At 56.9% G+C, this 24,118-nt stretch overlaps 2 protein-coding genes across 3 annotated transcripts; one reads left to right on the top strand and one right to left on the bottom strand.

Annotated features, from left to right (window-relative positions):
• Positions 1-2,305: 2,305 nt before the first annotated feature.
• On the bottom strand, positions 2,306-8,484 carry CNGA4 (cyclic nucleotide gated channel subunit alpha 4). The gene is made up of 5 exons (XM_053456757.1): positions 8,384-8,484; positions 7,964-8,071; positions 4,365-4,471; positions 2,945-3,940; positions 2,306-2,754 (listed from the first exon to the last, which is right to left on the bottom strand). The coding sequence occupies exons 1-5, from the start codon at positions 8,482-8,484 to the stop codon at positions 2,366-2,368; spliced, it is 1,701 nt and encodes a 566-aa protein (XP_053312732.1). The 3' UTR covers positions 2,306-2,365.
• A 2,077-nt stretch (positions 8,485-10,561) lies between these two features.
• On the top strand, positions 10,562-23,853 carry FHIP1B (FHF complex subunit HOOK interacting protein 1B). Of its 2 annotated transcripts, none has more exons than XM_053456755.1 (13): positions 10,562-10,648; positions 17,072-17,326; positions 17,459-17,683; positions 17,814-18,206; positions 20,072-20,230; positions 20,362-20,448; positions 20,636-20,803; positions 20,960-21,039; positions 21,205-21,374; positions 21,487-22,503; positions 22,613-22,791; positions 23,048-23,210; positions 23,542-23,853. In XM_053456755.1, the coding sequence occupies exons 2-13, from the start codon at positions 17,198-17,200 to the stop codon at positions 23,835-23,837; spliced, it is 3,066 nt and encodes a 1,021-aa protein (XP_053312730.1). In that variant the 5' UTR covers positions 10,562-10,648; positions 17,072-17,197; the 3' UTR covers positions 23,838-23,853. The 2 variants fall into 2 exon arrangements, with proteins under 2 accessions (XP_053312730.1, XP_053312731.1); XM_053456756.1 differs by having other exon boundaries at positions 10,609-10,697.
• Positions 23,854-24,118: the final 265 nt, after the last annotated feature.

Below are 24,118 nucleotides of genomic sequence, written 5' to 3'. Positions count from 1 at the left end.
TCTGCACTCGCTTCAGGAAAGGGGCGCGTGGCGTCTGCACTCGCTTCAGGAAAGGGGCGTGGCGTCTGCACTCGCTTCAGGAAAGGGGCGTGGTGTCTGCACTCGCTTCAGGAAAGGGCGTGGCGTCTGCACTCGCTTCAGGAAATGCCGCGGCGTCTGCACTCGCTTCAGGAAATGCCGCGGCGTCTGCACTCGCTTCAGGAAATGTCACATGGAATCCAGATCCACACTTGAAATTATGTGGCGATCAGGCCAAAGTATCTCTAAACAGACCCCTCCGGCACACGTGAGAACATGTTACACATCCAGGTCACGGTTAATCCGGAACACGCTAAGAGGTTCACTCCGTGTCTAAACTCCCGCAGTATCAGGACCTCCAAGACGGCAAAACCTCAACTAACCGCTCATTGTAAACACCGGAACGGGCCTCGGGGTATCGGGGTACGTCCGGCCATCTGCCCCCTGCAGGGTGTTCGCACGCCCTCTAGTGACGCCCCGATCACAGTCCCCATTACCACCCGACGCCTCTCTCCCCCTTGGCCGGCAGTCCCCCCCTTGACGCACAAAAATATAAACTATGACGGTTTCCGAATTTGTTGCCCGTTTTTTACGCACAGGGCGGCTCCACCATGAGGGCGACCAAGGCGGCTTCCCAGGGGCCCGATCTGGTAGCCACCGCCGCCATGTTCTGCGAGGAGGGGGGTCAGCGGTTCCCCAGGTTCTGATTAACCATCGCAGTGCCGTGTGCCGCATGGGGCAAATTCAGCATATTTATTACCCCGAGCTGGCTCCGCCTCCTGAAACCATCTGGGCATAACCATTTCCATCAGAGGGGTGGACTGCATGAATGGGGAGGAATAACCACATCTAGTCCCTCATTAAACATATTAAGTTACAACATTTGTGCTCTGATAAATGTATTTATTTATATTTCTGCAAGAATTAACCCCCGATGAGCTGGAAGATGAACACATTTTATTACAGCACAGCGAATTAACCCCCGGGGGCCCTAAAACAGCATCTCTAGATATTGATTGGATCCCGCTAATGGATTTATTGATCGCCGGGTATGAAGTCACGGAAGCTTTTATGGATATTCTCTGCCGTTCGGCGGAACGTTTGTCGCGATTAATAAAGCGAACGCGGATGACTCTCTGTGCGTTTCATTGGAGGGGGTTTAGAGGCGGAGTTCTGCTCGTCCAATCAGAGGAAGTCATTGGATTCAGAGGGAAAGGCTTGCTTATAATGGACAAATTATAGCAAATACCGGTGGGGGGCGGGGCCTGAAGTTCTCCAATTGTACAGCGCTGCAGAATATGATGGCGCTATGATAAATAATAAAAGTTGGGGCTTTGCCGGGGGAGGGGATTGGGGTATTTAAGCATCAGGGCAGCCAAACACTGCATTGCTTGGTACGCTGGAAGAGACCTAAAATGTAAGTGGCTGAGGGTGATGGGAGCGACAGAAATGGGCGAGAAACATTCTGTTTATTCTCCAAATATTTCCATTAAAAAGCAGCTGGCGGGAGGGATTTATCCATTTACAGGCGCTCGCTGCAGATTAACCCTCCAGGGGGTAACTACAAAGCCTGCCCCGGCACCTGTAATAACACTTACAATCAGGGGTTAAGGGCCGATTCCAGTAACCGCTAATGGATAAAAGAAGGCGAGTCGGGTCACCAGATGCTGACTGCGGCCCCGTGGACTTCATCAAGGTCCACCGCCTGAGCCCACTGGGGTGGAATAAACACTCAGAGGACACCTCATAGCCGGTGTGACATGTGACACACGCCAAATATTTATTACAATCACAAGGAAAGGGGAAAATGCCACAGAGGTCTCCAAGCCTGACGCCACGTGCCGGGGGCAGCATTCCAGGCGGGAGAGCCCAGGCTGCCCGTCTAGGAGGAGCTCTGGACACGGTGGGTGCTGCAGTGGTCGTGGGATCAGCGAAGGGGCCCAGCAGACGTCACAAAGAGCTACGATGGAGAAGAGCTGGTATTTTAGATTGTCAGCTCCTTCGCGCAGGGCCCTCCTCGCCCTCCTGTTCAGATTGTTAAGTGACGTACTGATCGTTATGTACAGCGCTACAGGATATGAGGGCGCTATATAAATCAATAAACAATAATAATATCAGAAGGATAGAGAGTCGGCGGGGGTTCCTCTTATCATACAGACCCCGGTGGACTCTCCAGGTTACGATGCGGTAACATATAATGGTATTTATGGGTCTCCCCCCTCCGAATACGGCCCCTCCGCCGGAGGACTCCTCTGGTGTAAGCAGGGTTCTAGGTTCATATGGCGGACACGTCTCTCCCCAGTGCCTCCAGCGGCACATCATAGCTGCCATTCAACCAGATATCAGCCTAGTCTACAGACTCGGCCCCCTCGGAGGGCCCCTCTTCCCACAGGCTTATCTCCCACTCCAGGCGTTTAACCCTTCGCCACATCTTCACGGCGCTGGACTCCAGTTCGGCCAGGAGTCGGGCCAGCTTTGTCTGCAGGGATTCCAGGTTCGCTTCCAGCCTCCTCACCTTCTCCTCCAGCTCTTGCTGTTTGGCCGCCAGCTCGTCCGCCAAACGCTCGTCCAGCTTGTTCATTTTTAGCAAGATTTCGCGCCCCTTCTCCTCCAGAATGGATTTGGCGCCCGGGTACTCGGTCAGCACTTCCGTGAGGTCCTCCTTGGAGAGGCAGAACAGGTCGGAATAGCCGATGCTCTTGATGTTGGCGGTTCTTCGGTTCCCCGACGTGTTACCTACACAGAGGGTCAGAAAGTCACAGATTTTGGTCATTCTCATTACGCTCCAGGATTACGACGACCTAGAAAGCCGTGAAGAGCCACGACCTATCTAGTCTGCCGCTTCTTCTACCTGCTTGACCCCATCTTAGGCCAGCTCTAGCTTCACGCTTATCTCGAGCTCTTACTACCTCCGGGTTCACCTCACCTTTAATGTTCAGGATGCTGATTTCTCCAAAGTAGTTTCCTTCCCCCAGCACGGCGAACTGAGTCACCCCGTCATCCGCGACAACGGCCAGTTTGCCCTCCTTGATGATGTACATCTCCCTCCCGATGTCCCCCTTCTTGCAGACGTACTCCCCCGGGCTGTAGACCTGAGGCTTCAGCTTTAGAACGAGCTCCTCCAGCAGGCTCTTCTCACAATGCTGGAAGATCTGCACTTTGCTGAGCGTTGGCAGGTGGACGCTTACGGCGACTTCGACCCGGAGCTTCTCGGGCAGGTGCTGCAGAATCACATTCTCGTTGGTTAGCTTTTTGTTGATCTGGAGATGATGGTGCCAAGAGATTACCTTCTTCTTCAAGGATCTGTTGACCTTGTACATCTTCAGATACAGCTTCACTTGGTCAATGTTCGGGTAGAAGGCCTTGTCCGCGTTGTTCATGTTGGAGATGATGGAACTGATACTCCCCATGATAGTAGCAAAGCCAAGGACCGCGATGAGGAAATCGACCACCATGAAGATGTATTCCTCCTCCTGCATGGGAGCGGGAATGTCCCCAACGGTGGTGAGGATGAGGGTGGAGAAGTAAAAGCTGTACAGATATTGTCGCTCCAGCCGTCCAAAGTCGGGGTCGGTGATGTTGGGGTAGACCCACTCATCTTTGCCGAAGCCAATGTAACTGGATAAAGCGAAGTAGATGCAGCTGTTCCAGTGGATCACCACAAAGATGTAGGCCATGAGCTTGCAGATCCGGAAGGCGTTGGGGTAAGGGATGCGGGTCTCCGTTCTTTCAAAGGCCTCGAAGAGGGGGTGGAAGTGCAGGAAGCGATTGACTCGCACGGCTGGAGTGTGGACTCCAAACCTGAAGTAGAGAAAATCAGTCGGGAGCACGGAGAGGACGTCCCAGCGGAATTTGGAGGAGAGCATATACTTCTTAGCAATCTGCCCCCGGTGGGTGACCAGGACCCCTTCTTCCAGAAAGCCTAGGAGAAGGGCAAGAGGTTCAAAGAAGACCGGGACAGCTACATTTAGCATGGCGGAGGTACTGTGGGGTAAGGAAGGTTTGTTTGCTGCCCCCCGTATTGCGTGCAACGAACTTATAGAAATGCGCTGAACAATTCGGTATTTTCACTGCAGGAGGTCAGCAACGCGGCTTCCCCGGCACGTCTGTAACAAATGTTTCTGCAAAAGTGATAGGCATGCCCCGCCCCGCCGGCCGCAAGGGCCCCCGCGCGTGTCCCCTCCCCCCGCTGGCCGCAAGGGCCCCTGCGCGTGTCCCCCTGTGATTGTTATTGTTTTTGATGTAGTTCCCCCCTCTGGGTGACGGATGTTTCAAAGACAAAGTCCCTTGGCCACTATAGAGGACCCATTATTACCCAGAATGCCCCCTGTTGTGGTGATACTCACCGGTATGGAAGCTGGCGATAATGTCCATCACATACAGGAGGTCACACAAATAGTCCAGACTCAGCCAGACGCCCAGGTACCGGCACTGAACCTCCGCAAAGCAGGACCTGGGAAGAAAACAGCGGCTAAGGGCTGTCTGCACATAATGGGGGGTATTTAGAGTGGGGGCAGGGGGCAGTCGCCTACTTGGCCGGTCTAAATTATTCAAACAGGGTCAGACCGACTTGGACGAGCCGGTGTAATGCGTCGTTACCCGACCCCGAATTATAACCGAGTGTGAGCAGCCATAGGGAAAGGCTCGGGCCAGGTAACGTGTGAGTGAGTGATAGAGTGAGTATGGTTTAGTATAAGTATGAAAGTGTGGGTGTTAGTGTGAGTGCACATCCCGAAGTGGGGGCAAGGGGGCCACCTGGCTTTATCTGATGTGGCCCCGAAGATGCCAGCGCTCTCCTGAGGATAAGCCGGAGAGAGTGAATGGATTACTGCGAATAAGCGAGACAGTGAAAGCAGGAGAAAGAGAGGATCAGAGCGACAGAGAGAGAGTCAGTGAGAGGGTTGGGTATACACAGAGAGAGAGAGTCAGTGAGAGGGTTGGGTATACGCAGAGAGAGAGAGTCAGTGAGAGGGTTGGGTATACGCAGAGAGAGTCAGCGAGAGGGTTGGGTATATGCAGAGAGAGAGAGTCAGCGAGAGGGTTGGGTATACGCAGAGAGAGAGAGTCAGTGAGAGGGTTGGGTATACGCAGAGAGAGAGAGTCAGTGAGAGGGTTGGGTATACGCAGAGAGAGAGTCAGTGAGAGGGTTGGGTATACGCAGAGAGAGAGCGAGAGGGTTGGGTATACGCAGAGAGAGAGTCAGCGAGAGGGTTGGGTATACGCAGAGAGAGAGTCAGCGAGAGGGTTGGGTATACGCAGAGAGAGAGTCAGCGAGAGGGTTGGGTATACGCAGAGAGAGAGAGTCAGTGAGAGGGTTGGGTATACGCAGAGAGAGAGTCAGCGAGAGGATTGGGTATACGCAGAGAGAGAGTCAGCGAGAGGGTTGGGTATACGCAGAGAGAGAGAGTCAGTGAGAGGGTTGGGTATACGCAGAGAGAGAGCGAGAGGGTTGGGTATACGCAGAGAGAGAGAGTCAGTGAGAGGATTGGGTATACGCAGAGAGAGAGTCAGTGAGAGGGTTGGGTATACGCAGAGAGAGAGTCAGCGAGAGGATTGGGTATACGCAGAGAGAGAGTCAGTGAGAGGGTTGGGTATACGCAGAGAGAGAGCGAGAGGGTTGGGTATACGCAGAGAGAGAGTCAGTAAGAGGGTTGGGTATACGCAGAGAGAGAGTCAGTGAGAGGATTGGGTATACGCAGAGAGAGAGAGTCAGTGAGAGGATTGGGTATACGCAGAGAGAGAGTCAGCGAGAGGGTTGGGTATACGCAGAGAGAGAGTCAGCGAGAGGGTTGGGTATACGCAGAGAGAGAGTCAGCGAGAGGATTGGGTATACGCAGAGAGAGAGTCAGTGAGAGGGTTGGGTATACGCAGAGAGAGAGTCAGCGAGAGGGTTGGGTATACGCAGAGAGAGAGAGTCAGCGAGAGGGTTGGGTATATGCAGAGAGAGAGAGTCAGCGAGAGGGTTGGGTATACGCAGAGAGAGAGTCAGCGAGAGGGTTGGGTATACGCAGAGAGAGAGAGTCAGTGAGAGGGTTGGGTATACGCAGAGAGAGAGTCAGCGAGAGGGTTGGGTATACGCAGAGAGAGAGCGAGAGGGTTGGGTATACGCAGAGAGAGAGTCAGCGAGAGGGTTGGGTATACGCAGAGAGAGAGAGTCAGTGAGAGGGTTGGGTATACGCAGAGAGAGAGCGAGAGGGTTGGGTATACGCAGAGAGAGAGAGTCAGTGAGAGGATTGGGTATACGCAGAGAGAGAGTCAGTGAGAGGGTTGGGTATACGCAGAGAGAGAGTCAGTGAGAGGGTTGGGTATACGCAGAGAGAGAGCGAGAGGGTTGGGTATACGCAGAGAGAGAGTCAGTAAGAGGGTTGGGTATACGCAGAGAGAGAGTCAGTGAGAGGATTGGGTATACGCAGAGAGAGAGAGTCAGTGAGAGGATTGGGTATACGCAGAGAGAGAGTCAGCGAGAGGGTTGGGTATACGCAGAGAGAGAGTCAGCGAGAGGGTTGGGTATACGCAGAGAGAGAGTCAGCGAGAGGATTGGGTATACGCAGAGAGAGAGTCAGTGAGAGGGTTGGGTATACGCAGAGAGAGAGTCAGCGAGAGGGTTGGGTATACGCAGAGAGAGAGAGTCAGCGAGAGGGTTGGGTATACGCAGAGAGAGAGAGTCAGCGAGAGGGTTGGGTATACGCAGAGAGAGAGTCAGCGAGAGGGTTGGGTATACGCAGAGAGAGAGAGTCAGTGAGAGGGTTGGGTATACGCAGAGAGAGAGTCAGCGAGAGGGTTGGGTATACGCAGAGAGAGAGTCAGCGAGAGGGTTGGGTATACGCAGAGAGAGAGTCAGCGAGAGGGTTGGGTATACGCAGAGAGAGAGTCAGCGAGAGGGTTGGGTATACGCAGAGAGAGAGTCAGCGAGAGGGTTGGGTATACGCAGAGAGAGAGTCAGTGAGAGGGTTGGGTATACGCAGAGAGAGAGTCAGCGAGAGGGTTGGGTATACGCAGAGAGAGAGTCAGCGAGAGGGTTGGGTATACGCAGAGAGAGAGTCAGCGAGAGGGTTGGGTATACGCAGAGAGAGAGTCAGCGAGAGGGTTGGGTATATGCAGAGAGAGAGTCAGCGAGAGGGTTGGGTATACGCAGAGAGAGAGTCAGCGAGAGGGTTGGGTATACGCAGAGAGAGAGTCAGTGAGAGATACGGGGGTAGGTGCCGCTCTCACGGGTCCTCCTCTCCACACAGAATAACATGGGGGTAAATAGGCGCCCCTCTCAGTCACCCCCCCAGAGAAGGGAATCATTAGTCACCCTATCCCTGTTTAGAGTATAATTTATTCCACCTCGTCTGATTGGTCACTTTGTATAAATACTCCTGTTTATTGGTTTATCCGATGCCCATCGCCCTGCCCTCATTACGAGGGGTGACGAGTTCCCAAAATACGTCCCGATCCTGAAGGACCTGAGAAGGAGATCAGCAGCCATGGCCAGGGACCTCCACCACAGACCGCCCGTCTCCGTTACAAACGGTAACTGCACTCGGTATTATTAGCGCATGCACGGGCACCGGGGCACTTCACCTCTTACCTCACTCCCAGGCTCCTGCTTCTGGTCCAACTACACGACCTAAACATCCCTGACCTCCAGGTAATTCTGGGCACAAACCCCACTTACCACCGACCTCAACTCATGACTGGCCTCAGATGGCCACGTTCCTCATCACTTCCAACGGGTCCATGGGGTCCCTGCTCTATCTAAGCCCCTTTCTTGCCCCGGGCTCTCCTGTTCTCTATCCTGCTTTCAGGATACCTCTTCCCAGGAACTGCCACCACCCAACACTTGAACACGTGAGAGGATTAGAGCAAGAAGGGCAATAGGGTAACAGAGAGGGGCGAGCGAGGAATTCATGAGAGAGAGAGGTTAGGGTTGGGTAGAGTAGAAGTCAAGATGTCCTCCTACCTGCAGATAATGACGACCCAGTTGTATGCGACAGGAATGACCATCACGTTGAGCCAGGAATAGTACCAGTCGCCCGACGGGTCCAGGATCCAGGCGCGTTTCTGGGTGCTAAAGAAACAGGACGTGGTGGAACTCGATGAGATGTTCTTCTCCTCACTTCTCCCAGCCTGTCTCTCTCCGAGACACCATTCTCCTCTCCTCTACCTCTACACGCGCCGGCACCGATCACTGACCGATCACCAACGCGACTGCAGGAGCGCCACCCGATGGCACCCCAACCCTTACAAACTTTAATTGTGCGGCCATTTCTGTGGCTACCAGACAACCACCAAAGCCCCCCCCGTGCCACCATCAGCCCACGGACATCACGGAACAGACGTGGGGACGCTGGGTTAAGGGCTGACGCCGTGCTCTCCATACCTGGGGTTTACAGTAGTCTCCATGGGTTTGCTCCAAGACTTGATCTCTTCCTTTTCCATGCGCTGCCCCCGCTGGGCCATCATCTGCGTCAGGGTATCCATTCTTACTGAAGTAAGGGGCACTCGTCACCCCCCCCGCACCCCCGACCTCCGCTTCCCAATCGATGGAGGATTCAGACCGAGCCACGCAACCTGCCTCACAGCCAAACCTTAGCAACACTTCCAGGCTCGGAGCCAGCGGCCCCCGGGGACCGAGACGCACCTGAGCCTCTAACTGCAGCGCTAAAAGACCGTAACTACGCGTAATGAGCGGCCGCGTCTCCTCCCCAACGGGGATTACCATCAAACCGAGTTACACTCACACTCAGCAAGTGACTGCCAGAGCAACACGTGACACTCACACTCAGCAAGTGACTGCCAGAGTAACGCGTGACACTCACACTCAGCAAGTGACTCCCAGAGTAACGCGTGACACTCAAACTCAGAAAGTGACGGCCAGAGTAACGCGTGACACTCACACTCAGCAACTGCCAGAGTAACGCGTGACACTCACACTCAGCAAGTGACGGCCAGAGTAACGCGTGACACTCACACTCAGCAAGTGACTGCCAGAGTAACGCTTGACACACTCAGCAAGTGACTCCCAGAGTAACGCGTGACACTCACACTCAGCAAGTGACGGCCAGAGTAACGCGTGACACTCACACTCAGCAAATGACTCCCAGAGTAACGCGTGACACTCACACTCAGCAAGTGACGGCTAGAGTAACGCGGGACACTCACACTCAGTAAGTGACGGCCAGAGTAACACGTGACACTCACACTCAGCAAGTGACTGCCATTGTAACGCGTGACACTCACACTCAGCAAATGACTCCCAGAGTAACGCGTGACACTCACACTCAGCAAATGACTCCCAGAGTAACGCGTGACACTCACACTCAGCAAGTGACGGCTAGAGTAACGCGTGACACTCACACTCAGTAAGTGACAGCCAGAGTAACACGTGACACTCACACTCAGCAAGTGACTGCCATTGTAACGCGTGACACTCACACTCAGCAAATGACTCCCAGAGTAACACACATATTAAACTAGTGACTGCTGAAGTGACACTCACACTCTTGTGTTGCATTTCAATGTCTGTCCATTACCCCCAGGACTGGGGTAAAAACCCTGAGAATCTGCCCCCTCCACCCCAGGACTGGGGTAAAATCCTGAGAATCTGCCCATTCACCCCGAGACTGGGGTAAAATCCTGATAATCTGCCCCCCCCCTGAGACTGGGGTAAAAACCCTGAGAATCTGCCCATTCACCCCGAGACTGGGGTAAAATCCTGAGAATCTGCCCCCCCCCCCTGAGACTGGGGTAAAAACCCTGAGAATCTGCCCATTCACCCCGAGACTGGGGTAAAATCCTGAGAATCTGCCCCCCCCCCCTGAGACTGGGGTAAAAACCCTGAGAATCTGAATATCCCTCCCCCCAGAGACTGGGGTAAAAACCAGGGCTCCTTCCAGGTTTGCAGAGGGGCCGGTTTATGTCCGGCCCCCAGGGGTCAGCATCCCTCTGTCAGAGAGTTTCGTGGAATCTGAAGACATGGTGTATATATTTTCGCACTTGGCTCTGGTTCTCGTGTCACTATAACGCACATTTTCTTCTTTATCTCGTGGAATGTTATTATGTGGCCCCCGAGGGCCGGTCCTCATATTTCTGGATATATGTTCCGTAGGTTACACGGCCGGTCGGCTCGCCCTGTGGACATAGCGCCACATCACTTCCACAAAATACTAAGCACAGCCCGGCTATGAGTGGGTTAACATAACCAGACACCCATTTCCTGTGTCCCCCTAAAGGCCATGTGTCCCCAGGAGCCATGAGTCCCCCGGTTCCTGCCCCCGCCACCCGAGCCACGGGTGGAACGGTCTCAGTCCTGCTGGCACCATTTACTGCCAGTCGGCCACGCGAGGGCATCATTGACGCCGGGAAATGTAGTTTATGTCAGTGCTCAGACCGTTCAAGTGAAAGACCCAGGAACTACAATCCCTGCGCTGCCACCTGCCAGCCAATGAAATTACTACATTTCGCGCCGTGCGCCCTGCTGTCAGGCTGTTGGACTGCATTTCCCGACATGCTCTGCGCAGCTGTGGCTGCGCCCCGGGGTTTGGTCCGCGCGTGCGCAGAAGCTGTGGGTGTCCAATGCGTCCTCGTCCTGCACCTTCCCAGCAGAGCAAGATGGAGGGGAGCAGCTGAGGGCACCGGGCAGCAGGTGTGTGTGGGGGCTGGGGCAGCAGTGCCCGCTCTGCCCTTTCTGGGGGGTATGTTTGAAGTGTGCATTAGTAATGGGGCAGTTCACGGTGTTTTCGGGGGGTATTTACCTGCGAATGGGGTATCTTGATGGGTATTTACCTGCGAATACGGTATCTTGAGGAGTATTTACCTGCTAATGGTGTATCTCTAGGGGTATTTACCTGCTAATGGGGTATCTTGAGGGGTATTTACTTGCTAATGGTGTATCTCGAGGAGTATTTACCTGCGAATGGGGTATCTTGAGGGGTATTTAGCTGCACATGGGGTATCTCGAGGGGTATTTACTTGTGAATGATGTATCTTGGGGGTATTTACCTGCGAATGGGGTATCTCGAGGGGTATTTACCTGCGAATACGGTATCTTGAGGAGTATTTACCTGCGAAGGGGTGTCTGGGGGTATTTACTCACGAAGGGTGTCTGGGGGGCATTTACCTGAGAAGGGGTGCCTGGGGGGTTTTGGAGGTATTTGCCCCTGGGGGGTTGGCTTTGGGGCTGTTTTATGGGGGAATTTGCTTTCGGGGGGCTGTGATTTGGTGGTTGGCTTTGGGTGCTGTGAGGTATGTACCTGTGAAGGGTCGGTATGGCGGGGGGGTATTATTTACCCGTGAAGGGTCGGTATGGCGCGGGGGGGTATTATTTACCCGTGAAGGGGGTGTGTATGGCGGGGGGGGGGGTATTATTTACCCGTGAAGGGTAGGTATGGCGGGGGGGTATTATTTACCCGTGAAGGGTCGGTATGGTGGGGGGGGATTATTTACCTGTGAAGGGTCGGTATGGCGGGGGGGTATTATTTACCCGTGAAGGGTCGGTATGGCGCGGGGGGGTATTATTTACCCGTGAAGGGTCGGTATGGCGCGGGGGGGTATTATTTACCCGTGAAGGGTCGGTATGGCGGGGGGGGTATTATTTACCCGTGAAGGGTCGGTATGGCGGGGGGGTATTATTTACCCATAAAGGGTCGGTATGGCGGGGGGGGTATTATTTAGCCGTGAAGGGTCGGTATGGCGGGGGGGTATTATTTAGCCGTGAAGGGTCGGTATGGCGGGGGGGTATTATTTACCCGTAAAGGGTCGGTATGGCGGGGGGGGTATTATTTACCCGTGAAGGGTCGGTATGGCGGGGGGGGGTATTATTTACCCGTGAAAGGTCGGTATGGTGGGGGGGTATTATTTACCCGTGAAAGGTCGGTATGGTGGGGGGGTATTATTTACCCGTGAAGGGTCGGTTTGGCGGGGGGGGTATTATTTACCCGTGAAAGGTCGGTATGGTGGGGGGGTATTATTTACCCGTGAAGGGTCGGTTTGGCGGGGGGGGTATTATTTACCCGTGAAAGGTCGGTATGGTGGGGGGGTATTATTTACCCGTGAAAGGTCGGTATGGTGGGGGGGTATTATTTACCCGTGAAGGGTCGGTTTGGCGGGGGGGGGGTATTATTTAGCGATGTCTATTTTTAGGGTTCAGTTGCGGCCGTCTCTAGGGAGGGGCAGAGCTCCCGGTGACGTGAGGTCATCAGTGACGTGAGGTCATCAGTGACGTGAGGTCATCAGTGACGTGAGGTCAAGAGACATTACCCCCTTAATGTGCACGCTTAAAGTACTGAGTTACCCATAACTGCCCCCTAAGCCCCTATGATCTATACCGGCAGGGCGGCCCCCATCCGGCCCCCGTCTAGTCTGTAAAGACTGAAACATTAATCAGTCGTTGCTCTCGTCTTAGATTCAGGAGCCGGGGGGGGGGTGCCGCGGGTGGACTCGGTGCTTTACACCTTGATGGAGACGCGGCTCTCGGATTGGTTAGGAGGTGAGAGGCGACCCCAAAGCCGGCAGACTTTTGCGGCCCCCGGCCGGACTGAGAGGCGGTTGTGTAAATGCGGGTCCCGCGGGTATCAGGTTAGTTACCCCAGATGGGGTCATTTTTTGTCAGACTGCTTGGCTGATCACCTCAGGCTCCCAGCAGAGGTGGTAGAGCAGCGGAGAGTCCTGTTTAACCCTTTCTAGAACCCGCTGTCCGCAGGGAAGGGAAGAAGAGGCCGGGGAGCGGATTAAACGGGGGGGGGTGTCGGGGTTATATACATCAGCCCTTTGCGCGGCTCCTGTCACACAGCTGTGGGTAACACGTTTAGACACGCGTGTGATCCCGGTGCAGAGGGCCCGGCCGCCTAAATAGTTGTCCCGTCTTCTATGTTCTCGCTCCTCGTTTAGTTCCTGTCACGGGGGGGGGTGTGTACACGTGTGTATCCTGCATGCCGTGTCAACTAACGTGACCTTGCAGTGAATGCGTGTCACACGCCTGACGCCGGAGTCTTAAAGGGACGCACCGCCAATCCTAAGGTGATCATTATTAACCCCTCGCCGTGTGGGGGAGGACGCGTCGGACTCGCCCAGAGGCTGCAGGTTGGGGTTTAATAACCGGCCTGCCGAGCTGGCGTGGCCCCCGAACGGACAGACCTGCGCGGGACTTCGCATGCAATTGCCCCATTGCTGATAAAGGTGGGGCAGTATCACGCAGGGTTGTGTGTAGCCGGGGTTAGTGTGTGCGCTGCATGTTTATGTAGCCGGGGTTAGCGTGTGCGCTGCGTGTTTATGCACCTGGGGTTAGCGTGTGCGCTGAGTGTTTATGCACCTGGGGTTAGCGTGTTCGATGCGTGTTTATGCGGCCGGGGTTAGCGTGTGTGCTGCTTGTTTATGCAGCCGGGGTTAGCGTGTGCGATGCATGTTTATGCCCCCGGGGTTAGCATGTGCTCTGCGTGTTTATGCCCCCGGGGTTAGCGTGTGCACTGCGTGTTTATGTAGCCGGGGTTAGCGTGTGTGCTGCGTGTTTATGCACCCGGCGTTAGCGTGTGCACTGCGTGTTTATGTAGCCGGGGTTAGCGTGTGTGCTGCGTGTTTGTGCACCCAGGGTTAGTGTGTGTGCTGCGTGTTTGTGCACCCGTGGTTAGCGTGTGCGCTTCGTGTTTGTGCACCCGGCGTTAGCATGTGTGCTGCGTGTTTATGCAGCCAGGGTTAGCGTGTGCACTGCGTGTTTATGCACCCGGTGTTAGCGTGTGCGCTGCGTGTTTATGCACCCGGTGTTAGCGTGTGCGCTGCGTGTTTATGTAGCCGGGGTTAGTGTGTGCACTGCGTGTTTATGCACCCGGTGTTAGCGTGTGCGCTGCGTGTTTATGCACCCGGTGTTAGCGTGTGCGCTGCGTGTTTATGCACCCGGTGTTAGGGTGTGCGCTGCGTGTTTATGCACCCGGGGTTAGCGTGTGCGCTGCGTGTTTATGCACCCGGGGTTAGCGTGTGCGCTGCGTGTTGATGCGGCCGGGGTTAGCGTGTGCGCTGCGTGTTTATGCAGCCGGGGTTAGCATGTGCGCTGCATGTTTATGCACCCGGTGTTAGCGTGTGTGCTGCGTGTTTATGTAGCCGGGGTTAGCGTGTGCGCTGCGTGTTTATGCACCCGGTGTTAGCGTGTGCGCTGCGTGTTTATGCACCCGGTGTTAGGGTGTGCGCTGCGTGTTTATGCACCCGGGGTTAGCGTGTGCGCTGCGTGTTTATGCACCCGGGGTTAGCGTGTGCGCTGCGTGTTGATGCGGCCGGGGTTAGCGTGTGCGCTGCGTGTTTATGCAGCCGGGGTTAGCATGTGCGATGCATGTTTATGCACCCGGTGTTAGCGTGTGTGCTGCGTGTTTATGTAGCCGGGGTTAGCGTGTGCGCTGCGTGTTTATGCACCCGGCGTTAGCGTGTGCACTGCGTGTTTATGTAGCCGGGGTTAGCGTGTGTGCTGCGTGTTTGTGCACCCAGGGTTAGTGTGTGTGCTGCGTGTTTGTGCACCTGGGGTTAGCGTGTGCGCTGTGTGTTTATGTAGCCATGGTTAGCGTGTGCGCTTCGTGTTTGTGCACCCGGCATTAGCGTGTGTGCTGCATGTTTATGCAGCCAGGGTTAGCGTGTGCGCTGCGTGTTTATGCACCCGGTGTTAGCGTGTGCGCTGCGTGTTTATGCACCCGGTGTTAGCGTGTGCGCTGCGTGTTTATGTAGCCGGGGTTAGTGTGTGCACTGCGTGTTTATGCACCCGGTGTTAGCGTGTGCGCTGCGTGTTTATGCACCCGGTGTTAGCGTGTGCGCTGCGTGTTTATGTAGCCGGGGTTAGCGTATGCGCTGCGTGTTTATGTCGCCGGGGTTAGCGTGTGCGCTGCATGTTTATGCACCGGTGTTAGCGTGTGCGCTGCGTGTTTATGCACCCGGGGGCTCCCCTTCCTCTCCCAACCCCTACTTGGGCTCTGCCCCCCCTCACACTGATTTGGGAAGGGGGGGTATTGGGGTTTACCTCTGGCACAGACCCCCATCGCGGCGTGGAAGGGCCGCTTGGGGCCGCTGCTCTGGTGCAGGTTGGGGAAATAACATGCTTTTTCCTCCCGTGCTGTGGTATTGTGAGTGTGAGTGGCGGGAGGGGCTCCTCAGGGAGCTGAGGAATGACTGGAATTTGCAGGAAGCCGTTGGATGGCGGTGATACTCGGTGCCGCTCTGCATGCCGCGCAGCCTTTCACTAACCGCTTTAACCTCTTCTCTGCCAGCTCTGCGCATGGTGGGGAGGCGGCCCGGTACCCCGTCACAGCTCTGCAGCCCGGTCATATGAGCCGCTGGCCTCACCGGTTTGCCGCGTTTGGCTCGGAGTGATGGGAGTGCGCAGGCGCTGCTTTATCGTACCCAGAGAAGCACCCTCAGTGGGGGCAAAGTGGGAACTCAGGGAGCCCTGGGCCCTGGAGCTTACAATCTATTGACGGGTAGAGGGTGGTATGAGTGTCAGATAATCGGTTTGCCGGAGTGGCGGATCTGGAGGGTCTCGTGGAGGTGGCCGGCTCTCTGCACTAATAACATGGCGTGTCACAGACGGGGGGGGGCGTAGCGGCGTGTCACAGACGGGGGGACCCGGCGGCCTGTCACAGGTGCGGGGGCCGTGGCGGACGTGTCATCGTGAGAGGCATGTGTGGCCCCAGGTGCGGCGGTGCAAAGGTCCTCTCAGGGAGTGCTGCGCATGGAGAGGGTGGAGCTGTGCGGAGGGAGCAGGCTGTGTTGGTGTGGAGGGCAGAGTCCGTCTCAGGTAAGGGTAGGTGAGGCAGGAAGATGTTTACCCTCCGGCCACTTCCTGGAGGCGGATCTACCTGGCTCTGTGGGCCTTATTCACTAAACCCTCTCCTGGGCTCCCTGCGCGTTACGAGGGTCCGACCCCCCCAACGCAGGAACCTTAACCAGTGAATCCCATAAACACGCAGCCGGCGTCACCACGGTAACTGCCACACAGCTCGGGTCGGGGGAGCAGCTGTTACCCACCCCAGTCTGCCTGCCTCTAGTCCGCAAAGAGCATGGACGGGCCGCGCACGCACGACGAGAATAACCCGTAAATGAAACTTCTATACCCCGCGTCTCGTTCTAGTGATGCTTTGTTTGGCTGGGCTGATTGTCTCTCCCCCATCCCTCTCTCTCTCTCCCCCCCATCCCTCTCTCTCTCTCCCCCCATCCCTCTCTCTCTCCCCCATCCCTCTCTCTCTCTCTCTCTCTCCCCCATCCCTCTCTCTCTCTCTCCCCCATCCCTCTCTCTCTCTCCCCCCCATCCCTCTCTCTCTCTCCCCCCCATCCCTCTCTCTCTCTCCCCCCCCCATCCCTCTCTCTCTCCCCCCCATCCCTCTCTCTCTCTCCCCCCCATCCCTCTCTCTCTCTCCCCCCCATCCCTCTCTCTCTCTCCCCCCATCCCTCTCTCTCTCTCCCCCCCATCCCTCTCTCCCCCCCCATCCCTCTCTCTCTCCCCCCATCCCTCTCTCTCTCTCTCTCCATCCCTCTCTCTCTCTCTCCCCCCATCCCTCTCTCTCTCTCCCCCCATCCCTCTCTCTCTCTCTCTCCCCCATCCCTCTCTCTCTCTCTCCCCCATCCCTCTCTCGCTCTCTCTCTCCCCCATCTCGCTCTCTCTCTCTCCCCCATCTCGCTCTCTCTCTCTCCCCCATCTCGCTCTCTCTCTCTCCCCCATCTCGCTCTCTCTCTCTCCCCCATCTCGCTCTCTCTCTCTCCCCCATCTCGCTCTCTCTCGCTCCCCCATCTCGCTCTCGCTCTCTCTCTCCCCCATCTCGCTCTCGCTCTCTCTCTCCCCCATCTCGCTCTCTCCCCCCCCATCTCGCTCTCTCCCCCATCTCGCTCTCTCCCCCATCTCGCTCTCTCCCCCCATCTCTCTCTCCCCCATCTCTCTCTCTCCCCCATCTCTCTCTCTCCCCCCATCTCTCTCTCTCTCCCCCCATCTCTCTCTCTCTCTCCCCCCATCTCTCTCTCTCTCCCCCCATCTCTCTCTCTCCCCCCATCTCTCTCTCTCCCCCCATCTCTCTCTCTCCCCATCTCTCCCCCCCCCCCTCAGCAGAGCTCGGGGGCAGCATGGCGCAGCCGGACCTACAGACTGGATGAGCAGCCGAGCCCCCCGATGAACCTAAAGCCCCCTTCCCCGTCCAGCCGATCCCAGCACCAAAGCCGTCAGCGCTAGGCCACGATGAGCTGGCTCAGCAAGCTGAACCCCCGCGGGGCGGCCACTAAGTCTGGGCGCAATGCCAACCCCCAGCCCCCCGTCACCGCGGACCCCGAAACCTGCCTCATGGTCTTCAAGAACCACTGGTCCCAGGTGAGTGCCATCAGACTGCGCGGGGCAATGGGATGGGGGGGGGCTGCGCCGGGCAAAGGGGGTGGGTGTCCGGACCCCCAGAAGGCGAGGCCCCCGGCGGGCCGGACGCTCACCGCTGTTCCTCTCTAACAGGTTCTTCGGATCTTGGAACGTCACGGATCCTCGTCTGACGCGGTGACCCCCGACGACCTGAGCTGCGTGCGCAATAACACCTATCAGATGGTGAGCCTCCTGGCCGAGGAGCAGCCCCGGGATGGGGAGGGCCCGGGGCCCATTCTGGGGTACATGGCATCCGAGGGCATCCTGGAGAGAATACTTCGGTGGCATTTACAGCGGGACTTCACGGAAGATAAGAAGGTACGGGAACGGTGCGGTCCTGGACCCCCGGAAGCACCCCCCGCGTGCTCTGCCCCCCCCCCGATTTAACCCCTTTGCTGCCGTATGCCGGTGTACACGGTGTCACGCGACTCTCCGTCTCCCTCTGCAGGTGGAGCAGCTGAAGCTCTATGAGATGCTGATCAGCCAATCCCGGCAGCCCCTGCTCCGGTACCAGCCGGTGCTGCGGCCGCTCGTCACCCTCCTGGGCACGTTCTCCCCCGGGCCGGCGGCCCCCGTGCTGGAGAATAACCTGGTGCTGCTGCTGAACCAGCTGTGCGTGACGCTGGCGCGGGAGCCCTCCACGCTGGAGCTCTTCTTCCTGGAGCCGGTGGGCCGAGACGGGGCCGCCAACCTCCTCATCTTCTCGCTTCTGGTGCCCTTCATTCACCACGAGGGGGTAATCGGGCAGCAGGCCCGCGACGCTCTGCTCCTCATCATGGCGATGTCTTCGAGCAACCCGACCATGGCCAAGTACATCACCGAGAACTCCTTCTTCTGCCCGGTGAGGGAGCGCCCCCTATAGAACAATCTCTCCGTTTATGCGCATATTACACCCCCTATAGAATAATCTGTATCCGTTTATACGCATATTACACCCCCTATAGAACAATCTCTCCGTTTATGCGCATATTACACCCCCTATAGAATAATCTGTATCCGTTTATACGCATATTACACCCCCTATAGAACAATCTCTCCGTTTATACGCACATTACACCCCTATAGAAAAATCTGTATCCATTTATACGCGGATCGCACCCCCTATAGAATAATCTGTGTATCCGTTTCTGCACGGATCGCACCCCCTATAGAATAATCTGTATCCGTTTATATGCAGATTGCACCCCTATAGAATAATCGGTGTTTCCGTTTATACGTGGATCGCAGCGCCTATAGAATAATCTGTTTATCTGTTTATATGCGGATTGCAGTGCCTATAGAATAATCTTTTTATACGCGGACAGCGGTGCCTACAGAATAATCTGTCTGTTTATATGCGAATCGCAGCGCCTATTGAATAATCTTTGTATCCATTTCTACTTGGATTGCACCCCCTATAGAATAATCTGTTTATATGCGGATCCCTGTGTTTATAGAATAATCTGTGTATCTGTTTATATGCTGTTGGCGGTGCCTATAGAATAATCTGTTTATATGCTGTTGACGGTGCCTATAGAATAATCTGTTTATATGCAGATTGCGCCCCTATAGAATAATTTGTTTATATGCAGATTGCGCCCCCTATAGAATAATCTGTTTATATGCAGATTGTGCCCCCTATAGAATAATCTGTTTATATGCGGATTGCGCTCCCTATAGAATAATCTGTTTATATGCGGATTGCGCCCCTATAGAATAATCTGTTTATATGCGGATTGCGCCCCTATAGAATAATTTGTTTATATGCGGATTGCGCCCCCTATAGAATAATCTGTTTATATGCGGATTGCGCCCCCTATAGAATAATCTGTTTACATGCGGATTGCGCCCCTATAGAATAATCTGTTTATATGCAGATTGCGCCCCCTATAGAATAATCTGTTTATATGCGGATTGCGCCCCCTATAGAATAATCTGTTTATATGCGGATTGCGCCCCCTATAGAATAATCTGTTTATATGCGGATTGCGCCCCCTATAGAATAATCTGTTTATACGCGGATTGCGCCCCCTATAGAATAATCTGTTTATATGCGGATTGCGCCCCCTATAGAATAATCTGTTTATATGCGGATTGCGCCCCCTATAGAATAATCTGTTTATATGCAGATTGCGCCCCCTATAGAATAATCTGTTTATATGCGGATTGCGCCCCCTATAGAATAATCTGTTTATATGCGGATTGCGCCCCCTATAGAATAATCTGTTTATATGCGGATCCCCGCGTTTATAGAATAATCTGTGTATCCGTGTATACGCTGTTGGCGGTGCCTATAGAATAATCCGTATCTGTTTCTACACAGTAGCGCATCCTGGGAGTTATACTAAATATAGCTGTAGGCTTCCCCAGTGGCAAGGCGTTGGTTAATCCAGAACATGCGCTGTCTCGTGAGCGGGCCCTGCTGGCTCGGGGCCCTGTAACCAGCATGCCAGCAGCTGTGAGCCAGAGCCCTGGAATGTGCCCCTCCCTGCCCTGGGGCCGGCTGCCGGTCATGAGCTGGCGCTGTGCCTGCGCTGCCACATAACACGGCCCCCGGGAGCCACGGTCATCCGCTTACTGGGAACGCCGCGGGCAGCCACACGCAGGCCTAAGCCGGCCCCGGGGGCCCCTGTCGTGCTCCCGGGGGGGCCCGACGCACACACGGCTATAGTAGTCTATGAGCGGAGCGTGCACCCATCCGTCCTTTTAACCCCGTGTCGTCCGCAGATCCTGGCGACGGGGCTGAGCGCTCTGTACTCCTCACTGCCACGGAAGATCGAGGTGCGCGGGGATGACTGGCACTTCCTGCGCAGGGACGACTGGGCCGGCGTCTCCTCCATCGTTCTCTTCATGAACTCCTTGGAGTTCTGTAACGCCGTCACGCAGGTAACGCGCATGTGCCGGGGGAGCCGCGGTGATGTCTTCGCGGTGTCATCGTGATATTGCCGCGTCTCTGAGCTCCGTGCTGCCCCATCTGTGCTTTTGCCCCCCGCTCATGTTTCTTTTTGCCCCGACAGGTGGCACATCCGGTGGTTCAGCACCAGCTGGTGGAGTATATCCACAACGGCTTCCTGGTGCCGGTGATGGGGCCGGCGCTGCACAAAGTGAGAACGCAACCAATCGGGAGGGGGGAGGGGGTTAGATGGATACTGGAAGGGGGTAGCTGGGGTTAGATGGACATGGGGGGGTAGCTGGGGGGTTAGCACCGTTCCTGGGTAGGGTATTCCGGGGGGGAGGGGGATGGGCCGGGCTCGCGGGGTAGGCGCACTAAACGCTGCGTTCTGTCCGCAGACGTCCATCGAGGAGATGATCGCCAGCACGGCGTATCTGGAGCTCTTCATACGAAGCGTCAGCGAGAGGACGTTGCTGAAAACATTCCTGCGCTTTATCCTGCTGCATCGCCATGACAACTGCACCATCCTGCACACCCTGATCAGCCGCATCGCCAGCAACTCGCGGGTAAGAAAGCGGCGGGGTGGGTGGGGGCGGAGCTTGTTTATTACTCTGCGTACGGTGTGTCCCAGGGCATTGTGGGAGCAGGAATGTGGCGCGCGCGCACTCTCTCCCACTCTCTCGCACGCGCTCACTCGCACTCACTCACTCTCTCTCTCGCAGCTCTGCATGGTTTCGCTCACTCTCTTCCGGACTCTGCTGAACCTGAACTGTGAAGATGTCGTCCTGCAGCTGGTGCTCAGGTAATTACCCCCCCCCACCAGGCCGGACCCCCGGGGGTCTCTGCTGCCCGTCCGACGCTCAGTCCGCTGCACGTTAGCCGGATGTTTCCCGCAGGAGTAGTAAAGATCTGACGCCCCGACGCTGTGATCCGCCCCTGGCCGGTAAATGGTGTTTTTCCTCCCCAGGTACCTGATTCCCTGTAACCACGTTATGTTGAGTCAGAGGAGGGCCGTCAGAGATCTGGACTTCTACTCAAAGACGGCCGACAAGTTCCTGTCCCTCGTCCCCCGCTGCTGTCGGAAGGAGGTCCTGCAGCCCCCGGAGAAGGACGAGGAGCACGCTACCTGGTCCAAAGGTGAGGGTGGGGGCCGGGGAGGCCGGGCTCTCGGCTCGTGCTGTCCTGGGGGGCCGCGGTCTCGTGGCAGATGCCGGGGTCTCTCCCAGCTCTCTCTGTATTCTTCCCGCAGGTCACGGGAGTCCCAGCATCGACACTTCATCTGTCAACACCGTGCCGAGGCCGTCCACGCCGTCGCGCATGGGCTTCTTCATGCGCCAGCCCGGCAGCACTCCGGAGGGTCCGTCCCCGCGATCCCCCAGCTTCTCCCCCCACGACCCGTCTGCCGGCAGCCCCCGCCACGGCGGCATCTGCTGGGACGAGGTGTCGGAGCTGGACGCCAACTACCTCGAGTACCTTCAGGAAGCCCGCGTGGGCATCGACCGCTGCGCCGCGGCCTGTCGGGTCTGGTCTGCCCCGTACGACGGCGAGGAGCCGAGCCCCCGCAGCCTGTCGCCGCCCACTCCCGACGAGGTGCCGCTGTCCGCAGACTATTTCTCCCCTCACCCGTTCACCCGGGACGTGCGTCGCCATAATGTCACCCCCCGCACCAAGAAACGCAGCCTGCAAGAGGAGGGGGAGGAGAAGCAGCCGAACGGAGGGCAGGCGGGGGTGGGAGAGGGAGGGCGTTCAGAAGCTGGCGCTGCGGGGGGCGCCCCTCTTCTCTTTAATGGGGCCCCGGCCGATGAGCAACCGTACCCCGCCGGCACTCAGAGGGCGGCCGCCCAGACGGGGCGGTCAGAGGAGGACGTCGAGGTGAAAAAAGTCAAGAGGGAGCCACCGCGGGCAGCGGAGGCCGAGGGGTCCCCGGGAGCAGAGAACGGGGGGCCGTGGGGGCCGCGGCGCGCAGACAGCCCGGAGACCGTGGACAGTCTCATAGACGAGCTCCTGGACCGAGCCCCGGCCGAGATCAACGGCTCCCACGTGAGCATCGAGAAGCTGGGGGAAGAGCTGAAGGAGATGGAGAGCAGCATGAGAGCCGCCATGACGCCCAGCGAGCCCCCCGCCGAGGGCCACGCGGACAGCCTGCCCGAGGAAGACGACGATGGAGAGATGGGGCCCCCGGAGACCACGAAGAGCAGAGCGGACTCGCTGACCCTGGCACTGAGCAGCCCCCTGCGGGCACCGAGCGCCAGCCAACCGTTCACAGGTGAGGCCCTCGCGGGACCGGGGGGGGTCTGCGTGGGCGGGTCCAGGGGCGGTGTATGGGTCCGGGGAGGGGTTATCCCGCCGCCCTGACGCATCCGTTCCCCGCGCAGGTCCGTTCATCGCCGTTCTCTTCGCCAAGCTGGAGACCATGTTACAGAACTCGCTGTACGTCAACTTCCTGCTCACCGGCATCATCACCCAGCTGGCCTATCACCCTCAGCCGCTGCTCCGCTCCTTCCTGCTCAACACCAACATGGTGTTCCAGCCGAGCGTCAAGTCCCTCGTGCAGGTGAGAGAGTTCAGGGGCCGTAAGCACGTGCATGTGTGAGTCACCTCTGCAGGGTGGCTGCTCCGATTAACTACCCCCTCTCAGTTTATAGGTTTAACACTTTGTGTTTCTCGCAAACTTTTGCCATGCCCTGACCAGTTGTTTCTGATCTGCCCTGCTCCCTCTCCTTCTCCCTCTTGTCTCCCTCTCGCTCCCCCTCTCGCTCTTCTCTCTCCCCCTCTCGCTCTTCTCTCTCCCCCCCTCTCGCCCCCCGCAGGTGCTCGGCTCGGTGAAGAATAAGATCGAAGCGTTTGCCGCGTCGCGCGATGATTTCCCTTCCCTGCTCTTCAAGGCCAAGAAGTTCCTGATCGCCCGCGGGAAGCTGGACTGGAGCGACACCCAGAACTCCGTTCCTGCCCTGCGCCGCTCCGACACCCTGGGTAATACCCCCGGCCTACCCGTCGGGGCTCCGAGGGGTAACTAAACCCCAGGGCCGCGCATGCTCTGCTTATACGACTCCTCTAGCTCTGCCGCCGAGGATGCTGGGGACTTGCGCAGGGTGTTTTGGGGCCCTTGGTATGAATAGAATGCGGTTGATCGGGGGCGGGGTCTCAGACAGCAGATTGCGGCGTGGGGGCGGGGTCTTGGGCGGCGGGTGCAGGGTTCGTGGGCGGGGTCTTGCACATACGCTCCGTTCGTCTGTATGGAGAAGCTGGCGACGCCTGAAAGCTGCCCTCTCGCTCTAAGCGCCCGTTTTTTTTTCCTCCCCAGTAAAGAGCCGCAAGCCATCCATCGGGGAGCTGATTCTGCGGCACACCAACAGCCCGACGCGGGCGCGGCAGGCGGCACAGATGGCGTTCCAGCACATGCGCGACGGCCAGGTCCTCCACGCGCTGACGGGAACGTCGCTGTTCAGGAGCTCGGCGGAGAAGCAGAACGAGGCGCTGCGGGTGAAGAACGCCGTCTACTGCGCCGTCATCTTCACCGAGTTCATCAAGGAGCTGGCGGCCATCACGCAGGAGCACGCGCTCACCTCCCCGTACCTGCTGGGGGCCGCCGAGGAGTGAGGGCTCCGCGGGGCCCCCGGGGGAAGCCTGCGGCGCGGCCGCCGTTTTGGATTCGTTTTCCGAGGAATCGGCCAATTTGGGATTTTTTGGTTTCATCCAATGATCGGTTTGCGACCTTCTTGAAGGGGGGGGTGCCGCATCCGAGCTCCTCGGGGGCCCCCATAGTGACACTACGGACACACCTGCGGGGCCCCCCCCGTCTGCACACGGAAACCTGCCCGGACGTGGCGATTGTGAGCTCCCCGACCCAGGAACCCCGACTCCTTCGTGTTTTTATCACA

The sequence above is a fragment of the Spea bombifrons genome, chromosome 2 (assembly GCF_027358695.1).
Source record: "Spea bombifrons isolate aSpeBom1 chromosome 2, aSpeBom1.2.pri, whole genome shotgun sequence".
Classification (NCBI taxonomy): Eukaryota; Metazoa; Chordata; class Amphibia; order Anura; family Pelobatidae; genus Spea; species Spea bombifrons.
Note: the sequence above shows the minus strand (reverse complement) of the source record. Positions and strands in the feature narration are given on the sequence as shown.

Bases quoted from the DNA above. Each gene is read 5' to 3' on its own strand.
- CNGA4 (XM_053456757.1), bottom strand. From the start codon at position 8,484: ATGGATACCCTGACGCAGATGATGGCCCAGCGGGGGCAGCGCATGGAA. The intron at 8,072-8,383 runs GTATGGAGAGCA...CTGTTTCTTTAG, and splicing joins GAGACTACTGTAAACCCCAG to CACCCAGAAACGCGCCTGGA. The intron at 3,941-4,364 runs GTGAGTATCACC...CCCTTCTCCTAG, and splicing joins TATCGCCAGCTTCCATACCG to GCTTTCTGGAAGAAGGGGTC.
- FHIP1B (XM_053456755.1), top strand. From the start codon at position 17,198: ATGAGCTGGCTCAGCAAGCTGAACCCCCGCGGGGCGGCCACTAAGTCT. The intron at 17,684-17,813 runs GTACGGGAACGG...CTCCCTCTGCAG, and splicing joins ACTTCACGGAAGATAAGAAG to GTGGAGCAGCTGAAGCTCTA. The intron at 20,804-20,959 runs GTAAGAAAGCGG...TCTCTCTCGCAG, and splicing joins GCATCGCCAGCAACTCGCGG to CTCTGCATGGTTTCGCTCAC.